The sequence below is a fragment of the Lepidochelys olivacea genome (assembly GCF_965140295.1).
Source record: "Lepidochelys olivacea isolate rLepOli2 genome assembly, chromosome: 12".
In the NCBI taxonomy this organism is placed as follows: Eukaryota; Metazoa; Chordata; order Testudines; family Cheloniidae; genus Lepidochelys; species Lepidochelys olivacea.
In genome coordinates, this window is record NC_140422.1 from 24,609,919 (window position 1) to 24,628,451 (window position 18,533).

At 39.5% G+C, this 18,533-nt stretch overlaps 1 protein-coding gene across 4 annotated transcripts in view; it reads left to right on the forward strand.

Annotated features, from left to right (window-relative positions):
• LSM14A (LSM14A mRNA processing body assembly factor) overlaps window positions 1–15,112 on the forward strand; it is a 32,925-nt gene extending 17,813 nt beyond the window's left edge. Inside the window, exons 4-10 of one of the 4 annotated variants that reach the window (XM_084644907.1) lie at window positions 1,697–1,819; window positions 4,249–4,425; window positions 4,782–4,847; window positions 5,534–5,713; window positions 10,032–10,200; window positions 10,927–11,155; window positions 13,202–15,112. In XM_084644907.1, the coding sequence (XP_084501033.1) occupies window positions 1,697–1,819; window positions 4,249–4,425; window positions 4,782–4,847; window positions 5,534–5,713; window positions 10,032–10,200; window positions 10,927–11,155; window positions 13,202–13,225 (968 nt within the window). In that variant the 3' untranslated portion in view covers window positions 13,226–15,112. Of the gene's footprint in view, window positions 1–1,696; window positions 1,820–4,248; window positions 4,426–4,781; window positions 4,848–5,533; window positions 5,714–10,028; window positions 10,201–10,926; window positions 11,156–13,201 lie in introns of all 4 variants that reach the window. The other 3 variants (XM_084644908.1, XM_084644906.1, XM_084644909.1) reach the window with 3 other exon arrangements.
• Window positions 15,113–18,533: the final 3,421 nt, after the last annotated feature.

Below are 18,533 nucleotides of genomic sequence, written 5' to 3' on the forward strand. Positions count from 1 at the left end.
AGAACTTAACATAGTTTGCATACTTTTTCATCTACAGAATTTGATTTTGATTACTGAAAGAAACTAATATGAAGAGACAAACCTTGTTAATGACCAGGAATGTATTTTGTGGGTGATGTTAGATGTCTTGCTACATTTGGGTGTGAGCAAACTGTTTTGTAACATAGGGTATATCTAACTTAGTGGGATAGGAAAATACGCTTCTGGTAGCCCATAGAATCCTCAGTGTGAAAACTGCCATGCCCAGAACTAAGTGGGAGAAGAGTATAAGGGTACATCTTTCTGTTAATAGTACATGCTTTATTTATTTTAAAAAAAAAAAAAGTTTATCTAATTCTTGTGTACAAGAAATAATTTTGGGGCTTTTCTAATCAGACTTGTGCTATTTAATACCCATAACATGTTTTTCATGTGTATTTGAAAAAGCACCCTTATGAAACATACACTAGGAAACTGGCCATGGCCTTGTATCTCACATTATAAAATGTATGGCAATCAAAATTCTCTCCTAAAGGGGTTTTGTGCCAATACAGTTTACCACTGAGTGGGAAGACAACAAATTAAATGTGTAAAGATTATTTTTGATGCTTGCTTTTTAAAAAAAGCACCATGAACACATTTAAAAATAGAACTGGACTTTATAGTGGCTGTAAAATGGTATTGTGGCATCTGTTTGTGTGCCAATAACTTCCATATCAGGTGTGCTTAGTCTGAGTAAAAATGACCTCTGGGTGCTACTTGCTGGTCTACAAACTTAGCCTGTGGTCTGAGATTAAAGTGTCCTCTTAACCATTATTACCAGTAAGAAAAATGTTTAGCAGGCAAATTTAACTCCTCAGTTACACCTTTGCAACCCCATTGCTTTCCATAGGTTTTAACAGATGCATCTGTTTAGAATTTAGTAAATAACATTTTTTAATGTAGAAGAAAAAGCAGAATCCAGCTTTCCCCCTTAGTTGCTGTTACTCCACAGGATGAATAGGAGTAAAAAGGATAAGTTTATCATTAAAGAAGCATAACTGCTTATTACATTATCTCCCTATGTATGAGAACATACCGTTTCATTTTTGAAAATGGGACTTAGGCTCTGCAGTCTCTTATGCATTTGAATATTTTACCTGTAGTCACTTCTCAAGGTAAAAGTGTGCTTCAGCCTTTCTTGCACTAGCTTATAGTGTGCCCATTTATAAAAGGGAGACCGTTGCAGAAAGGTTGTGACGTTTAAGAACTCAGGGATGTTTAAGAACTACTGTCCATTAGACTGTAGTCCATCAGCGAGATGGAAATGTTGAATTACAACACAGATTATCAGAAAAAGTATTTCATTATCTGTCAAGCTTCTGTCACTGATGCTTACTGTCCCAGCATCATAATTTGTATGTCAGTAGGATTCCTTAGGCTACCTAAGCATGATGAGATGTCCATTGCAATTTGTTACTAAATCTTAACCTTGTTAGCTCTCCAAAGCAGTACAGATTTACAGGGCACTTTGCATTACATGAAGTCATGCAGTTATCTGTTGAAGAGGTTTTTTAAAAGTGCAATTTCTGTCTATTTCAGTAGTATTCTAGGATGATTAACAAAGCATTAACGACTAAGTGACTTGTCCTAATTAAAAAAAAATGACATGATGCCCACAAAACAGAATAATTGAAACCAATTTTAAATCTTTACAGCTCTCTTATTTTCTTCAAAGCAGGGGGTTCCTTGACATCTTTTGGAACAGAAACTTCAGCTAGTGCTAGCTTATCCCAAAGCAGTGCAGTTGGTTCTGTCTTCGCAACAGATGCAAGATCACTAAAAACACAGCTATCTCAAGGTAAGTTCTTGAGTGACTAACTGATCTTTCTTACTAAACAGTTATAAGCCCAGTTATTGTCATCTGCCCCAGTTAAAATGGAATGAATGAATATGTAATTGTTTATGAATCACAACAGCTAAAATATATTCCATAACAAAGTGTCTCTGGCCAAGGCAAGCAAGAAAAGGGTGTTCTCTTTGTTCCTTAACTTGCTGTATTGCATGTAGTTATGCAGTACTTATAGCACTGGTCATCACCCAGAGAGTTTCTTCTACAAAAAAAGTTAAATTGCTTAGTTCAGATTGTTAAAATAAACATTGGATGTAGTTAACATGAAATTTTGTAATTGTTTTTGGGGAATTCCTTGATTAATTTCATAGATAGCATGATAAACATTAACTTCTCCAATGTATATGGGCTGAGGGACTTCTAAAATTCTGTTTGACCCTGTTGTGAAGCCTTTATTCCTTATGTTATGCTTTTCTTAATATCCTTGGAGCTATTCAGTTCTATTGTCAGTATCATTACCACATTCCAAACACAGAATCATAGAAGTGTAGGACTGGGAAGGACCTCGGTTGGTCATCTAGTCCTGTCCCCTGCACCCAAGGCAGGACTAAGTAATAACTAAACCATTTCTGATAGTGTTTGTCTAACCTGTTCTTAAAAACCTCCACTGAAGAAGATACCACAGCTTCCGTAGGCAGTTTGTTCCAGTACTTAGCTACCCTGACTGGAAGTTTTTCCTAATGTCCAAACCTAAACCACCCTTGCTGCAATTTAAGCTTATTGCTTCTTGTCCTAATCTCAGAGGTTAATGAGAACAGTTTTTCACCCTTCTCCTTGTAACAGCCTTTTATGTATTTGAAAACTGTTCTCTCTTCCTCCTCTGCTCCCCATCTTCCCTTTTCCAGACTGAACAAACCTATTTTTTTTTCAATCTTGCCTCGTAAGTCCTGTTTTTTAGACCTTTAATTGTTTTTGTTGCTCTCCTCTTGACTTTCTCCAATTTGTCCACATCTTTCCTGAAATGTGGTACCCAGAACCAGATACAATATTCCAGCTGAGGCCTTATAAGCATGTAGTAGAATAGAATTACTTTTCATGTCTTGCTTAAAACACTCCTTACAACATCTGCTTTTTAAAGTGGCATGTGGGGGTTAAGCCATTGAATCCAGCAGTAATGTAAGTTGCCTGGCCAAATCTCTATGGCATACTTAAAAAACAAAAAGTTCAGGAGTAAAGACTCCTAAAAATAGCCTTTATTAATGGCATTAGGGTGGTGAGGAAAAACTGAACAGCAGACTTTTTTTTTTTTCTTTTAAAAAAAAAATACTGGTCTTCATTTTGTTTCCCTTCGATCCTCCAGTTATTAAAAGATGAAAAAATATTTAACTTTGTTAATAGGTTTATTTTCTGTCAAGGTTTAGGTAAACTTTGTGGTAAGAGACTAACAGATCCTTCTTTTCAGGGTCCATAATAGAATCGATTACCAAAGTTGTTATATTAGTGGAAATGATGTTGCAATAACTGGGAAAGTGTGTTGAACATTCAAACTTAACTATTGGGGTTTTTCTATGGATAGATTTAAAATTGTATGGTCTTTAGAACTAGCATGTAAGATGTAGTCTTGGGTTGAAGGCCTTACCTGCCTAAACCTTCCAGTCAGGCATCGGCAAGACTTGGCACCTATTTGGCATTCATTCCTTGTTTCAGATCCCAGGCCTAGGTTGTGGCTTAATTTTAAAAAAGTGAGGAAAGGGGGCAGTGCGTTGGTTCACTCTCTTTAATCTCTTGGAATCTGAATCACAAGTGAGGTTTGTTCGTTTTTTCCTTTTTCCAGCAGAAATTTGTCAACAACACTCATGCTATTGTGCAGTTTAGTGCATGGCTGGGTGTCTATTCAGGAGATGCCTATGGCTGCAGTAGCAGGTGTGTTGCAAATCAGGATTGAAGTATATGAACAGAACTCTGTGAAGAAGCTTACACAGCATATCTGCCTGAATTATAGCTGGCACTAGCCATTGCTGTTTGTTAATTTGTGGAACATTCACACAGCAATACACTAAATTAATTATTTGTACAGCTCTGCCATTGGGAGGACAGTTACCTTCTACTCTTCACAGAAAGGAAAAAGGAACAGTATTTGTAGTGCTTCCTACCTCCCAAACATCAGAAAATTCCATTCCATAGCTAGAACACTCATGGCTGGGTTGGTAGGAATTAATTGTCCTACCCATTTTTTTTCTTTTAGACTGGGGGAAGGGGAATTGCTATATATCTCTTCAGTCTGGATTAGTGGATCTGAGGGTGCAGAAATATTTATTTCCTCTTTGGACACAGCTGTCTTGACTGGTAAGGCAGATAACCCCTTCAGTCTAGATTGGTTGACTTGAGATCCACAAATAAAATTTTGTAGATAAGAAATCTCCCTGGTTACATTTTAGGTCGTTCAAGTCCTCAGACAGACCATTTGAGAAAGAGCCCAACCATGGAACAAGCAGTACAAACAGCTTCAGCCCATTTACCTGCTCCAGCACCTGTTGGGAGAAGGAGTCCTGTACCAGCCAGACCTTTCGCATCTGGTAGTCAAAAATCTTTAGAGAATCAGGAGCACAGACGAGGTAGAACTTTAAATATTTTCCTTTTACCTGTCTTGTGCTTTCTCCTTTGTATGGTTTATGCATTCCTTTTAAGTGAGGTTTTTAGGGTTTTTTGTTCATACTGCATAATGGTAGTTGATGTGCCAATCCAGGTCTGAAATCTCATCTCTTTTACCCAGTGAATTCTAGTGATCTTAGCTTGTTTAATTTTTCTTAAATTAAAAAACATATTTCCATCATTAGTGTGGGGGAATTGTTATAATATTTCTGTTAAGCTTCATCACCTATCGGATTTTGAAATTCTACACAACATAGCTGTGTACAGAAGAATGATAAAAAGATATGACTTGCTCGTCTGCATTATTTTCCATCTGTAGCTGAAGCACACAAGGTTTCAAGATCAGAAAATGAGCAACTCAGAAATGAAAACAAGCGACAAATTGGTAAATTAAATCTGTTTTGAGAAAAACCTTACCTTTGTTTCATCAGATGTTAATTTTAAGGCTTTAGTGCACGCACACAAAACCTGCAAAACTCGTAACTGTTCACTTTATATTTTAGGAAAATGATGGGGAAACTTTTTTTCTCTAGTTATAATGCATAATGCTTAAAACCATGCAAACTTTCACTGTGGTACAGAGTTTTAGGGAACTGATGTCATTTATTTGTGGATGGCGACAGTTAGTGTTGAAATGGGATACCAGGAGCAAAAATGATGCATAAAGGAAACATCCGCCCTGACGGCAGTGCATTAAGTACTGATTTGAATACTGTTGTTGTAAAGCAAATATTAGTAACTAGATGATAAATACAGAAGGTATGAAATGCGAAGCCCTGATCATTTATTATAGAAGTCGTCAAAGAATAAAATGCTGCAAACATCTTTAGATTCAAAACAGTATTTTTTCACTAAGTTTTTCCTGACTTAAATCTTTGCTTAATCAAAGTGATCGAACATCCTCATGGAAGGCCTAACTTCTGTTCTATTGTAGTATTTATTATAGGTGAATTTAAGATTGTGAGGTGCTCTCTGATACAAGAGATGCAGAAAGTTGGTGCATGAGACACAGACCTGTCATACTGGGCATTCTTAAAGTTGTGAATCCCTTCAAATCCTAAATTCTCACAGCTCCAGGTGGACCATCAACACGAAGAGGCCGTGGTGGTCACCGTGGTGGAAGAGGACGATTTGGTATTAGGCGGGATGGCCCAATGAAGTTTGAAAAGGACTTTGACTTTGAAAGTGCAAATGCACAATTCAACAAGGAGGAAATTGATAGAGAATTTCATAATAAACTTAAATTAAAAGGTAAACTCGCTTCTGTTCTAGATTTCAGTATGGGAAAATAAGAAACCGATTGTGTGGCTTAATAAAGCAAAGGCTCTTTTGGGAAAATTTCTTTAAAGACCATATCATAGTAAACCTTTGCTTTCTAAAAACTGATGGAAAATTGATAACATGGAAAAAAACTAGCAGATTTGCTTCTTTATGTATTAATGGCTCAAAAGACTTCTAAACAGTATTTGGCTCAGTATTTTAGGCTGGGTTTTTTAAAGAATTTTGTTTTCAATTCTGAAGTACAGAATATCCTTAACTGTAGCAGGTGTCTTTTCTAGAAACCCTGTTTATGCAGTCTTTCCTAATAGGAAAAGGTAGTAAATGTTTGAGCTCTGGAAAGATGGTGGAGATATGGGGCAAAAAATCAATAGATTATACTCCCAACTCTGGAATTTTTTAAATGTGTTTCACTCCCTAACCAATTTTTTAAGTCAGTCAATAGTCCATTAATTCAGTACATGAAAGTCAAGTGGGATACCAAAATGAGAATTTGGGGCAAATATTTTCACTGGAGAGGAGGATGTGCGTGGTCTTTTTTTTCTCTGCCAGTATATCCATTTGTTGTTCTCTGCCTTTCTCCTCCTGTAGAAGCAGCCAGAGGAGTAGTAGTTCTTTGAGTGATTGCACTTGTCCATTCCACTGTAGGGGTGTGTGCACGCTAGGGGCGCTGGAACAGGGAGGCCATGGCCTCACCACTTTTAAAAGTGAGAGGGCATAGCCCTCTTTTTACCTGGTTGTAAGTCCAAGTGATGGGGGTGGGTGGACAGGGCAAGAAGGGGCGGCACAGGGGCAAGCAGCAGCGTGGGGCTTTGGGGGACAGGCCACAGTTTGGGTGCCGGTGGCCCCCCCACAGTTTTAGGAAGCTTTTGCCACTCTTGGTTTGCACCCCGAGCACAGCACCTGGAAGGTTTTTTTTTTTGTTTTTTTTTTCCCCCTCAGTGGTATCAGTCGGGTTGATTCTGACACCCTCATGTGCTTTGCGCTCACAGTGCCAGTATAAAGGACCTGGCCAACCCGTGCCCCCTTAGTTCCTTCTTACTGCCCCTGATAGTCTCTGGAACTGCTCTCCTTGCTACAGCAAGCTATTCTCAGTGGACTTTTTCCTTTGGGTTTTTTCTGAACTTTTAGAGTGTAAATCGCTGAAGGAGAAGTGTTAACTAGATTATCTAACTATCAACTGAGTTTCATCTGCTCCCAGTACTAAGGCGTGCCTGGGCTTCAAGCCCTATGCCTCCTGCAGCAGGGCTTTGTCTTTGAGTGACCTGCATTCTAGTTGCTGAAAGTGTTTGGGTGAGGCTCGCAGAGATTGCTGTCACATCTGCTGTGATTTTTAAGCTTCATACAAACAAGGACTGGGAGGCAGGCTAACATTCCTATTGAGGGAAGTGGTGCTCAGTCCTTCCTCCAAGCTGCACCGAGTACCTCAATGTCGGTGCAGAGCCCTCCTCCTGCTGAGCAGAAATCTCAGCACTGCTCGCCATTCCTGGTTGAGAGGGAACATTCCCCACCTCAGAAGAAGGCTAGACATGGAGAGCAGAGTGCAACCTAGGTTGGACCACTCCTCTGCCTCAGTTTTGCAGGCAGCACCATTGACTCCAGCATGTACACAGGCACCGTTGAATCTGGTCCCAGATGAGCTGTTGACACTGGAGGGAGAGCAGCGCCAGTACAATTGCAGTGCCATCCATTCCTGAGACATTTGCCACAGCCAGAAACCTACTGGTACTAGTACGAGAGTCAGTGCCAGTGGGCAGGAGGGAGCTGGTAGCCCCTAGCTGCCATCCGATTTCAGGCCCCGCAATACCATCCAGAGGGAAACTGTCCTTGCTAGTTCCGGTGCAAGCTTCCCTGCCCCAGAACCGATCTCCAGCACCGGTGGGAACTGCACCTCCATAGTCCACAAAGGAGGGCTCATCCTTGGAGTCAGAGGTTGAATCGTACTCCTCTTGCCCAAGGAGTCACCCCCATAATCCTTCCAGTCTCCTGGCCCTACCATGGACCCAGCCACAGGGGTGCCACTGACTGCTTGGCCCAGTGGTCATTGGCCTTTGCCTATGTAGTGACCTTTTTTGGACCCATGGGCATTCTCTCCCCCCGCCCCCCAATGCCAGGGCCCCATTTGAGATGCTCCTTCTTGGTGGCCTCTAAAAGAAGGACACCTGTCCCATTGGGCAGCACGTTTTTATCACTTCCACCCAGATATTCCAGGGGTTCGAAACAGTCCTCTTCATGGGACGCCTGAAGGCATTATACCAGTTCCTGTATTGCTGGATCCTGTCTCCCCTTTGTTTTCGGACTGCCTGTCCCACCTCAACTCAGCATGGTCTCACATCATCCATTCACTCAACTCAACTCTTCATAGCAATAGCTGATAGGGTGAAAGACACCCACCCACACCCCCCATCTCAGCTCAGAGGATCTCCCCCTGGATCACATCATGCATTCACATGTTACTAACAGACAGGTGTTCCACTGCCAGCTATCCTGACTGCCCATTCCACGAGGGCACAAGCTTCATCCGCGGCGTTTCTGGCCTGGGTCCCTATGTAGGACATCTCCAGAGGAGCGACTTGGTCGTCAGTGCATACATTTTTCCGCTCACTGTGCCATTACTCAACAGGCCAGGGTTGATGCCCGTTCCAGTTGAACTGTTTTACAGTCCGACCTAACCACCTGTGTTACTGCTTGGGAGCCATCTACAGTGGAAAGGACATGTCTATGCAATCACTTGAAGAAAAAAATCTTCTGTAACTGTTCTTTGAGATGTGTTGCACATGGCCATTCTACAACCTGCCCTCCTACCCCTCTTCGGAGTTAGCCAGAAAGAAGGAACTGAGGGGTACAGGTTGGCTGGGCACTTTATACTGGGGCTATGAGGGCAGGGCCCTAGAGAGCACCAGAGTCAAACCAACGGATACTACCGAGGAATAAACTTCTGGCGACTGTGCTTGGGGTGCATGCACGCGCACACCCACCCACCCACCCACCCCTAGAGTGGAATGGACATGTGCAACATATCTCAAAGAAAAACAGTTATGAAAAAGTTAGTAACTGTTTTTAGAGATCTGTAGTGCAAGAGTTTAAAATGTGGGGACTGCTAAAAAATCAGATTTTTTGCAGCCATTTCTATGTGGAGAGGTTTCAGAGTAGCAGCCGTGTTAGTCTGTATTCGCAAAAAGAAAAGGAGTACTTGTGGCACCTTAGACTAACCAATTTATTTGAGCATAAGCTTTCGTGAGCTACAGCTGTAGCTCACAAAAGCTTATGCTCAAATAAATTGGTTAGTCTCGAAGGTGCCACAAGTACTCCTTTTTCTTTTTATGTAGAGAGGGTTTCTTCACTGCCCTTTTACTGGTGGTGTTCTGTCTTAGATAGATATGTCTTGAACAAAGATGCTGCTTTGCATGTTTATTTGAGGAAGTATGTGCAATGTACGGCAGTAGGCCAGTAAAGGTTACTAACACACAGTGCTAAGGGGAAGTACTGTAAATATTTAACATTGATGTGCAGAAATGTTCAGGTTTTGATAATGTATCATTTTATTTTCCCCTTTTTTGGCAAGGCATTGAGATCCAAGCAAGATAATTTAACTTTTGGGGACTGTTACAGAACCAGCTAACTTAGCAATGCATTATAACATTGCAGTGGAGTCCTCTGTAGTATATCAAAATACTTAAAGAGGATGAAGAGGCAAAGTTGTTGTTTTTTTCATGTATTTGTCATTAATTATATGTTCTGTTCATGTATATTAAATAATACAGATCTTTAGTCTTGTTAATCTAATAAATTCACACTTCCACACAAGTATAATATATTTTATCCAGAACTATAAAATGATTTTCATATCTCACCTACTAATACCACCTTATTTAATCTGCAAAAAATCAAGGGGACCTCAGTCCACTGGACAGCAACAACACAAATCCTAATTTAGAAGGTCTAGTTAATAGATGGCAACACCTTGTGACTATTTACAATTGGATACTGACCTTCTCTCCATGGTGTTACCTCATGGTTATTCCCATGTATTAGGTCTTCCAGAAGTTTTCCCTCTAAATTATGAGTGTCATAACTAATTGCTATATATGTTCTTTCACGTGGGAACCATATGAAAGTCAAATTTTTTTTAAACAGTTGCACTTTTTATGTTTAGGCTTTAGGATTTTTTGTATTTTAAAAAATTCGTTCTTTTATTATGGGGTTAGATTTTGTCACAAGTTAGTTTGGGCCTTTTTTGTTAAATCTTATTAGAATGGAAGAATTCTGATTATTTTTATTTTTCTAGAAGATAAACTTGAGAAACCAGAGAAGCCTGTAAATGGGGAAGATAAAGGTGACTCAGGTGTTGACACCCAAAACAGTGAAGGGAATGCTGATGAAGAAGATCCACTTGGACCCAACTGCTACTATGACAAAACCAAATCCTTTTTTGATAACATCTCTTGTGATGACAATAGGTATGCCCTGCAATGGGAAGCCAATTATTCTCCTCAGTGCATGTCTATTCCATAATATAGTGCATCAGCATTAATTTGTTTATAGTTTAAAAATGAAGTTTATGACTATGGTTGGAAAGCAACCGAAGTTCAAGTCCCACTTGCAATTTCCCAGTATAAAAATATGCGGAATAAAACACAGGTCCTTTGATGGATTGATGCACTTTTTGAGAGTTGATTCAGTGCTTCCCCAGTAATGCACTGATAGCAGGAAGGCAACAATTTGGATTTCTACAACTTCTTTGCACTGGTTGGAGGTTCAGTGCTGTTTCAGTGCCATCAGATAGAGAAAATAGAAAACTAAGGCCTAATTTCAAGTTTCCTGGTGGTACTAATTTTCTCAACTTCCTGTTTGAATCAACACAGAGCCTTTGTAATTGTGCAGAATGTAGAGTACACAAGGCAGCATTCTCTTAAAGTGAAATTCTCAGTGCAATATTACAGTATCTAGCTACAGTAAAACATTCCTTTCCATTATACTAAAAGGATTATTGTGCCAGGCATTCAGATACTACAAATAGGTATCACATCAAGTAAAACTTAAATATGATAGATAAGCAAAGTGTTTCATTGTAGTGCCTTTTGTGGTGACTTAGGTGCTTCTGGACAGGCTCTCTCACTGTAGGCTGTTTCAAAGTGAAAATTTAGACACATTTTAAAGAGCTCATATCACTTTGTACATGCTAGAGAAAGGAGGCCAACCTGGGCTGAAGAAAGGAGGTTAAATGCGGAGACTTTCGGAATACCACTGCGTTCAAATCGTGGTCGTGGCGGCTACCGCGGTAGAGGAGGAATTGGTTTCCGTGGTGGCAGAGGACGTGGAGGTGGAAGAGGTGGTTTCGGCGCTCCTCGAGGATTTCGTGGTGGATTCAGAGGTGGTCGTGGAGGCAGGGAGTTTGCTGACTTTGAATATAGGGTAATAATAATATACTTGTATTAATAGAATACTTTTTGTTTAGTGAAATTTGAAGGGTTTTTTATTTTCTTAGTTACACTATCAATAAAAACTTAGGACCTGATCAAGTGCCCTTTGGGATTGTACAGTCAGGAAAGGCAGTTGGAATGGAGGCATTTATTAAGCAGTATTCTGAAAATACAAGGATTTGAAGAGGAGGGTTGAACTCTTTTTTTTTTTTTTTTTTTTTGTAGCTTAAACTCCTTTACTGCAGGATTCATCACCCATTTTTAAATCTTTCACAGTAAACAAAATATTAAAAGCTTTAAAATTTCCATAGTTCTGATATTTTCTTTGATGAAGAAACATAATTTTCTAAAACAGCAGTAAGCCGCTTTAAGCTCTCATCCTGCTCAGGCATTTCATACTCAAGTTCCTTCTGCAGTCTTCCACAAAAACAATTGTTCTTTAGGGATTAAATTCACTCCCATACAGAGGGGTCAGAACAAGTCCTATGCACTTGTTAAATCGCACTTAAACCCTCAGAGTAGGATGTTAGTTGAGCTTAGAGATGCAGATGCCTTGAGTTCGCCCTCTGCAGAAGTCTCATTTTAGCTCTAAAGAATCAAACTGAGAATGAAGGCTATGGCCAAAACAGTTTCTAGTGTGCTTACAAATTGCTCTTATGCAAGATCTGATGAAGATGATTATTTTCACTTTTTGACATTATAAAAACTGTGCCATGGAAGGCTGCACAGGGATTGGAAGAAAGGAATTTCCCATGTCATCCACTGTTGAAACTGCAAAAATAGCTCAAATTTATCCATACTTCCTTACTGTCTTAAGTTCAGTGTCTTAATTATATAAATATAACATTAAGAAAGCTTGAAGTCCCCCTAAGAATAAGAGATGAGACCATAGTTGTCCAACTGAAATAGTTTGTGTTCAGGATGGGCTGAGCCACTGAGTTAAGTGAGAATTAGTCCTTCCCCAAAATATAGACACTCCAAAACAACCACCTCAAAAAGTTATATGATGTATTCTTTGGAGTTGTGATTGAGATCATATCTCCTCTGGTTTCTGTTGCCTTCTAGGAAGGGCAGAGCAGGTTGACATCCCTAAAGCAGCAACTGACAAGTGATGCATTTGGTTAAAGGGACACTTCAGATAGATTTGGCACTTTTTTTAAAAAAAAAAAGGGGGGGGGAGGGTTTAAATCCATAATTGGCCAGATCCTTTGCTGGGATACGTCGTCATAGCTCCATTGATTCCAATATTGAAACTTTTATAATGTCACTATTTCAGTGAAAACCACTTTACATTTTCCCAAACGTTGCATCACTGCTCTAGAACCAGAAAGTTAGTCAGACCAGAAAAAATATGAATGTGACCGTTTATTATCCACACTGAGAGGCATACATCAAGTAAACAAAAATAGATAGAAGTAAGTCTATGTTAAAATCCTGGCCCAGATTGAATACATGTTCTTGTGATAGTTCGCTGGGAAGGGGAGAGGGGGGTAGGCAGTTGTTACTTAGAAATTTTCATGATATTTTTCTGAAATATTCATTATGGAATCCTGAATTTTCTTGCATTGGCACAACTTCCTGACTCTGTCAGTCATTCTTCACAAACTGCTAGGGGTTAGTCCTGTAGTTCTGAGCTCCTGTGGGATCTGAGCATGCTTTATCCAGTCAGTAGCCAGTAGCATTGACATGGAGTGAGGCAGCATCTGAGGCTTGAGCAGAAGTGGGTGCATAATACAGCAACTAGGCTGGCTGGAAAGTTGGCATTTTTACATAATCTATAATGCCAGAAGTGTTTCCAAGCCTGGATGACGAGCGTCCTTTAAGTGTGCCAGACTATGAGGGGTGCAATGAATAGCAGTTAAATTAATTATAAAAAGCACTTTTTCTGTGGTTCTGTTAATAGCCTTTGGCAAAAATACTGTGATGTCTTTTTTGTGTGTGTGGCCATCTAAAATCAATTAATCATTTTCCATATTCTCAAACTAGTTTGACTACAAATATGTTTGAACAAAATATAACATTCTAACATCTCTTCTAGAAAGACAACAAAGTTTCTGCATAGTCTACAAGAAAGCTGGAACCAGGTGAACTTCTAGATCTTCATGGTCAAGAGAATTAGTTTGCAAAGAATGAAGTTAATTTGCTGTATACTTGTCACCAGCACTGGGATTTAACTATTTAATTTCAAAGGGGGTTAATGCAGTTACTTTTTGAAAAATGGCCATCTTTGAAAACAAGGAGCATTAAATATATTTGAGATAGAACGGTAAGTAATTTCTTATGTATAGTTAGCTATAAAGCAGTACTTCGATGGAATTTAAGTATTTTTTCATCACTGAAAGGATTTTTCTTATTACTAAACTGTATTTAATAATTGCCGCAAGTTACAAGGACAATTGTATGCAGAAGGCCGTCGATACTGTGAGTGTTTTGATCCACTGAAGGTTGTTTTTTGGAAATCCTGTAATATCCCTTTTGAGATAGTTGTACTTTATCAACTAGGGTGCTGGACAGTAGAAAACTTGCTTTGTCAGACAAATATGTACACACAGTAAATATTGTTTCTTAGGCAAAGGAAACTTTTTATATAGTTGTAAAATTCCATTATATCCCATTGCCAAAGAAACATTACAAACTTTGTATAGCTGTATAAAAAGCAACTAATTTTTTAAAGAATAAACATTTTTAAGTCCGCAAACATACTATGTTTATTGCAAAAGTTGATATGCTAAAGAACACTGAGTTAGTTTGTTTTCTTCGTAGCTTTTCAGGCTTTAAATTTGCTTGATTTTTATATTTGGATTATAAATGAAGATTTGAAAATGTTCTTCCATTATACAAAGCTGAATACTCTTCTTTCTTGCAAGAACTTCATTTTGTAATGTCTGGCATATCACAGGATTTGACCAAATTAAGAAGATTTTTCAAATAAGAACAAAAATAAAATATTTTGTCACATGTCAGAACTTGCAATTAATTTTACTTTGTGGTAATACTCACTTTTTAAAAAATGGACCAGGCATGGGAGTTAATATGCTCCTTCTAAAATGCTTGGGATAAAAATATGCCTCCATGTGTCAATTCTTGAAATGTTAACTTTGTTGTAATACCAGTAGACATAATCAATTTAAAGAGAATTCTTAGTGTTTGAAGTTGTTTGCATTTTGATAGACTCTAGCTTGGAGACATTAAAAATTCTGATTGTTAAACCAGTGAATTCACAAATGACTTGGTATGGATTTTTTTTTCCTCAATTCTAAATTACTAGTTACAACTTTTTGATATGTTTAAGTTATAATTGAAAAAGGAATCTGGTAATTTGCGTTTGTATATGTATATAAAGGCCACAGGAATAAAGGGATCCAAAGATTAAAAAAATTTTATCTGATTTGCTGATTTTTGTTAACTTTATCCTCAAAATGTTCAGTGGTGGTAAAGATGTGGAAAACTGCACTGTTGGAAAATTGGAATATTTAAAAGTGGTTGATAGAATCTTATCTTAATTTTATATCTTTTTGTATAGCACTACAAGGAAGTATTTTGTAATTGGTTTCCTTATTAAGGTCCAGTATTGGCAGCCGTAGAAGTTAGATAATATTGTTTAGTAATGTTTTTTGCATGTTAACAACAATGCCTTTTTGGGAACCACAAATCATGATCCTGAACAACTTCTGAGGTTTTTGAACATAAAGGCAAGTGCTGTACTGTTGCAATAACCATGTATACTGTATGAGGTGTCCCAGGCTTATTTAAACAAGAGAAATTGTAAATAATACCAATGATACATGCTGTGAAGGTCTGAGTTGATGCGTCTTTTCCCCCACTTGTTTGGGTTACTAATTGGGGTGTTTTGTACCCCCAGTAACTAGCAGCATGGCATACCTTCAGTGTACTTTGCTACATGAAAGTAAGGTTTTTATTCTAAGCCAGAATAAACAGTTCAATAAAATCAGTCTTTTTGAAAATTCTTTCTAGTTCTAGGAAGACTGGAGTAGGAAAAACCGATTATTAATCTGTTTTCCCAAGCAGATGTACAGAAGAACTGCGTTCTTCCCCTTTCATGATGGAAGCAGGGTAGCAGCAACTACCTCAGGCTCCTCTGTTCCCTCTAATCCTGTTTTCTGCTTTCTTCCTTTTCAAGCAAAGAGACAATGTAGACAAACAAAGGCAATACTAAGGAGAGGAAAAACAAAAGAACAAATAAGAAAAAAGTCTTGTTTTTACTGTTTGTTCTTTTAAGCAAGCAACAGGAAGAACATGTGCAAAAGAAGGGAAGCTTACCCTCCTGTGGCTGCTTCCACTTGGGGGCCCAGTCACTGCCAGCTAGAGATTCAGTGCTTCCCCAGACCAGCTTCTGTTAACCCACTCCCTGTTCAGGCTGTCCACATGGCTGCAAGACTTTCATTCTCTGCATGAGTGGCTCCATCGTTTCAGATAAAGTGTGCTACTCTGGGCCTTCCCCTCTCTCTTTCTTTCCAAAGTAAATGAGGGCCTTCTGGGCCCCTCAGGTTACCTGTATAACTCCATTAGCATCAGATTAATAAACTGAACACAATGGTATTGCACAGATGTAGAAAATAATTCAAGCTGTAGAATTTTTTATTATGGATGCTGTATGAAAGAAACAGTCAATGTCAGAACCAGGGTGAGTTTGTGGATGTAGAAGGGGTGTGTGTGTAAATCTGTTTGCTAGGCGCACCACACAACAGAATATTATTGACTTTTCAGGGCAGATCTATATTTTTCTACCATGCTGCTCCTTATAAATGACACACTCCCCAGAATCAAATGTATAGAGCCTCTAACTTGTCAGTTCATGTCCTTCTTTAAGACTCCTTAGCAGGGGGTTGGACTACATGACTGTCTGAGATCCCTTCAACCCTGATATTCTCTGATTCTATGACTACTGCCAATTGATAAGAATTAGGCAGGTGGTGAGCTACAGTTGATGCACAGGTTTCTGAAAATGTAGCAATGATGCAGGAACTCCTCACTTGACGTTGTCCTGGTTAATATTGTTTCATTGTTACCTTGCTGATCAATTAGGGACAAGCTCTTTTTAAAGTTGTGCAATGCTCCCTCCTAATGTGGTTTGTCAGCTGCCTGCTTTGTCCACTACTTGCAGGAAGAGCAGCCTGATGCAGCTAGTTGGTGGGTGGTTGGAACCAGCAGCTGCTGCACAGGGAACTTGATCAACTGCTGGCAGTTCAGCTGTCCCTCCCCCCACTGCCATGTGCTGCTCCTGCCCTCTGCCTTGAAGCTGCTCCCTGAGCCTCCTGCTTGCTGTGTGTGGAGGAGGGCAAGAAAAGGGGGGCTAATGTCAGGGTGTCCCCCTCCACCCCCCCACTCCTGCACCTGCACCCTGCTTACCCCATCTTCCATAGAGCAGTGAATGGAGAGAGCTGCTGCCTTAGGCTGGTGTGGAGTCTGAGCTTGCTGATCTAATCAACAAGGCAGGGTACTTCTGACCCCACTCTTCATCCTTAAAGGGGAAGTGTGCATCTCTATCTCTCAAACACACACAGGGTGTATGTCTCTGTCTGCCCTCCCTCCTTTCCTGCTGCCCTGTAGAGTGTGAGAGTTAACCCCTGAGGGCTCAGCCAATTGCTAGTTCATTATTTTAGCAGTAAGGCATTCCCTGGGAAATATACCACCCTCTGACTCCTCCACCTCAACCAAGCTTCACAATCATCACTTTGTACCAGTATTAAATTGTTTGTTTTAAAACTGATAGTGTGTGTGTGTGTGTCTATAAAATCTTTTGTCAGAGGGAAAAAATTTCCTGGGAACTTAACCCCCTTATTTACATTAAGTCTTATGAGGAAATTGGATTCGCTTAACATCGTTTTGCTTAAAGTGAAATTTTTCAGGAACATAACTACAACGTTAAGTGAGGAGTTCCTGTGCAGGCAGCCTAATGGTGTTTCACTGACCTGGTGCATCTCTTCCTCAAGCTAGATTGTTGTCCTGTTTCTATGGTGGCTAGCATAATGGAGCTTCTAGTTGCTACTATAACTCTCTCCACTTTCCCTTATCTGGAATAAGCAAAACTTGATGATCACCTTGTCATGCTGCAAAAGCTTTTTATTTGACTGGTTGGGGAGGATGAAGGTGTTTCCAGATGTGGTGTCCGCTACAAAGAAGCTTTTCCCTTGCTTTTGATTTGGTTAAATGCTGCTGGTGAGCTGTTATATATTTTTTTAATATTGCTGGGCAGTCATCAGTTGATATTAAAAAGGCCTAGATGTCAAGGCACATCCTGGACTCCCAGAACTCATTAGATCTAGATACCAAAATGCCCTGGAATTTTCTCCTTAAGAAGGGCTTGCCTTACAGCCATCTTTTCCCCCTCTCCAGGTGATCCTTCTTGGCCTGGGGAATCTACTACTCCCCATATGAGAGTATTTCCATACTCTACAAGACAAAATTCAATTGACTATTTCTCCTCCTAGTGGTTCTTAACCATTATAGATCTCTGGAATTCAGTTGTGAATGCTAGATAGCATACAGTGCATGATAAATAGCTACATAAAAGCTAACTGTGCAGTACTACTTCCCTTCTCATACTTCTCCAGTATTGTTCTACTTGCTGATCTGAGCATTGTGCGATGACAGCCTGGAATTACGCAACACAACTGCACTGAATAGTGTACCAGCTGATTCTGTGTTTTAAAAAGAACAGATCTGCAATGTAGAAATATTCTAAAAATGCACATATGAAATCTGTCATGAATTCATACTACTCCTGGGGACTGGAATAATACATTTGGCCAAAATACGAAGGGGAAAAAACTGATGTAATACACCTTCCCAGTCTTAACTTTCAGAGGGTAGTGTGAATTAGACTTTAACACTTCTAGCCAGAAGTTTGAAAATAGAAAGGGGTTCCAGCTGCTGCAACAAATAACAGTTGAAGAGTTCACACCTTACTGCAGTACAATTTCCTTATAATGGAGGACCTGCACAAGTCTAAAACTACTGCAGCTTTCAGCATGAGTGGAAGATGTAAGTATTCATTAAAAGTCATTTTTCCACTTGAAAATTGATTCTGCATTTCTAAAGAATAGAAACGTGATGGAGGGGGAGTGCTATAGGTGGACCACTTGGACTGCTGCTTAATCACAGCGGAGTTAGTTTTGAGCCTTAGCACTAATGATGATGGAGAAAGAGGAAGTGGGTTTCAGCTTATCAGGTTGCGAGTCAGAGCAAAGGGCTAAGGATTCAAAACAACTCTTGCTTGTGTTTACATTTTAACTCTCAGCTTTCTCTGCTTAAGGAGGGTCACTGGCCAATTTCAACTGCTACAGTTTTGCCTCTTACAGCAAAGCATGTGATTTAAACCTAACTACTTCATACACCTGCGATTACCT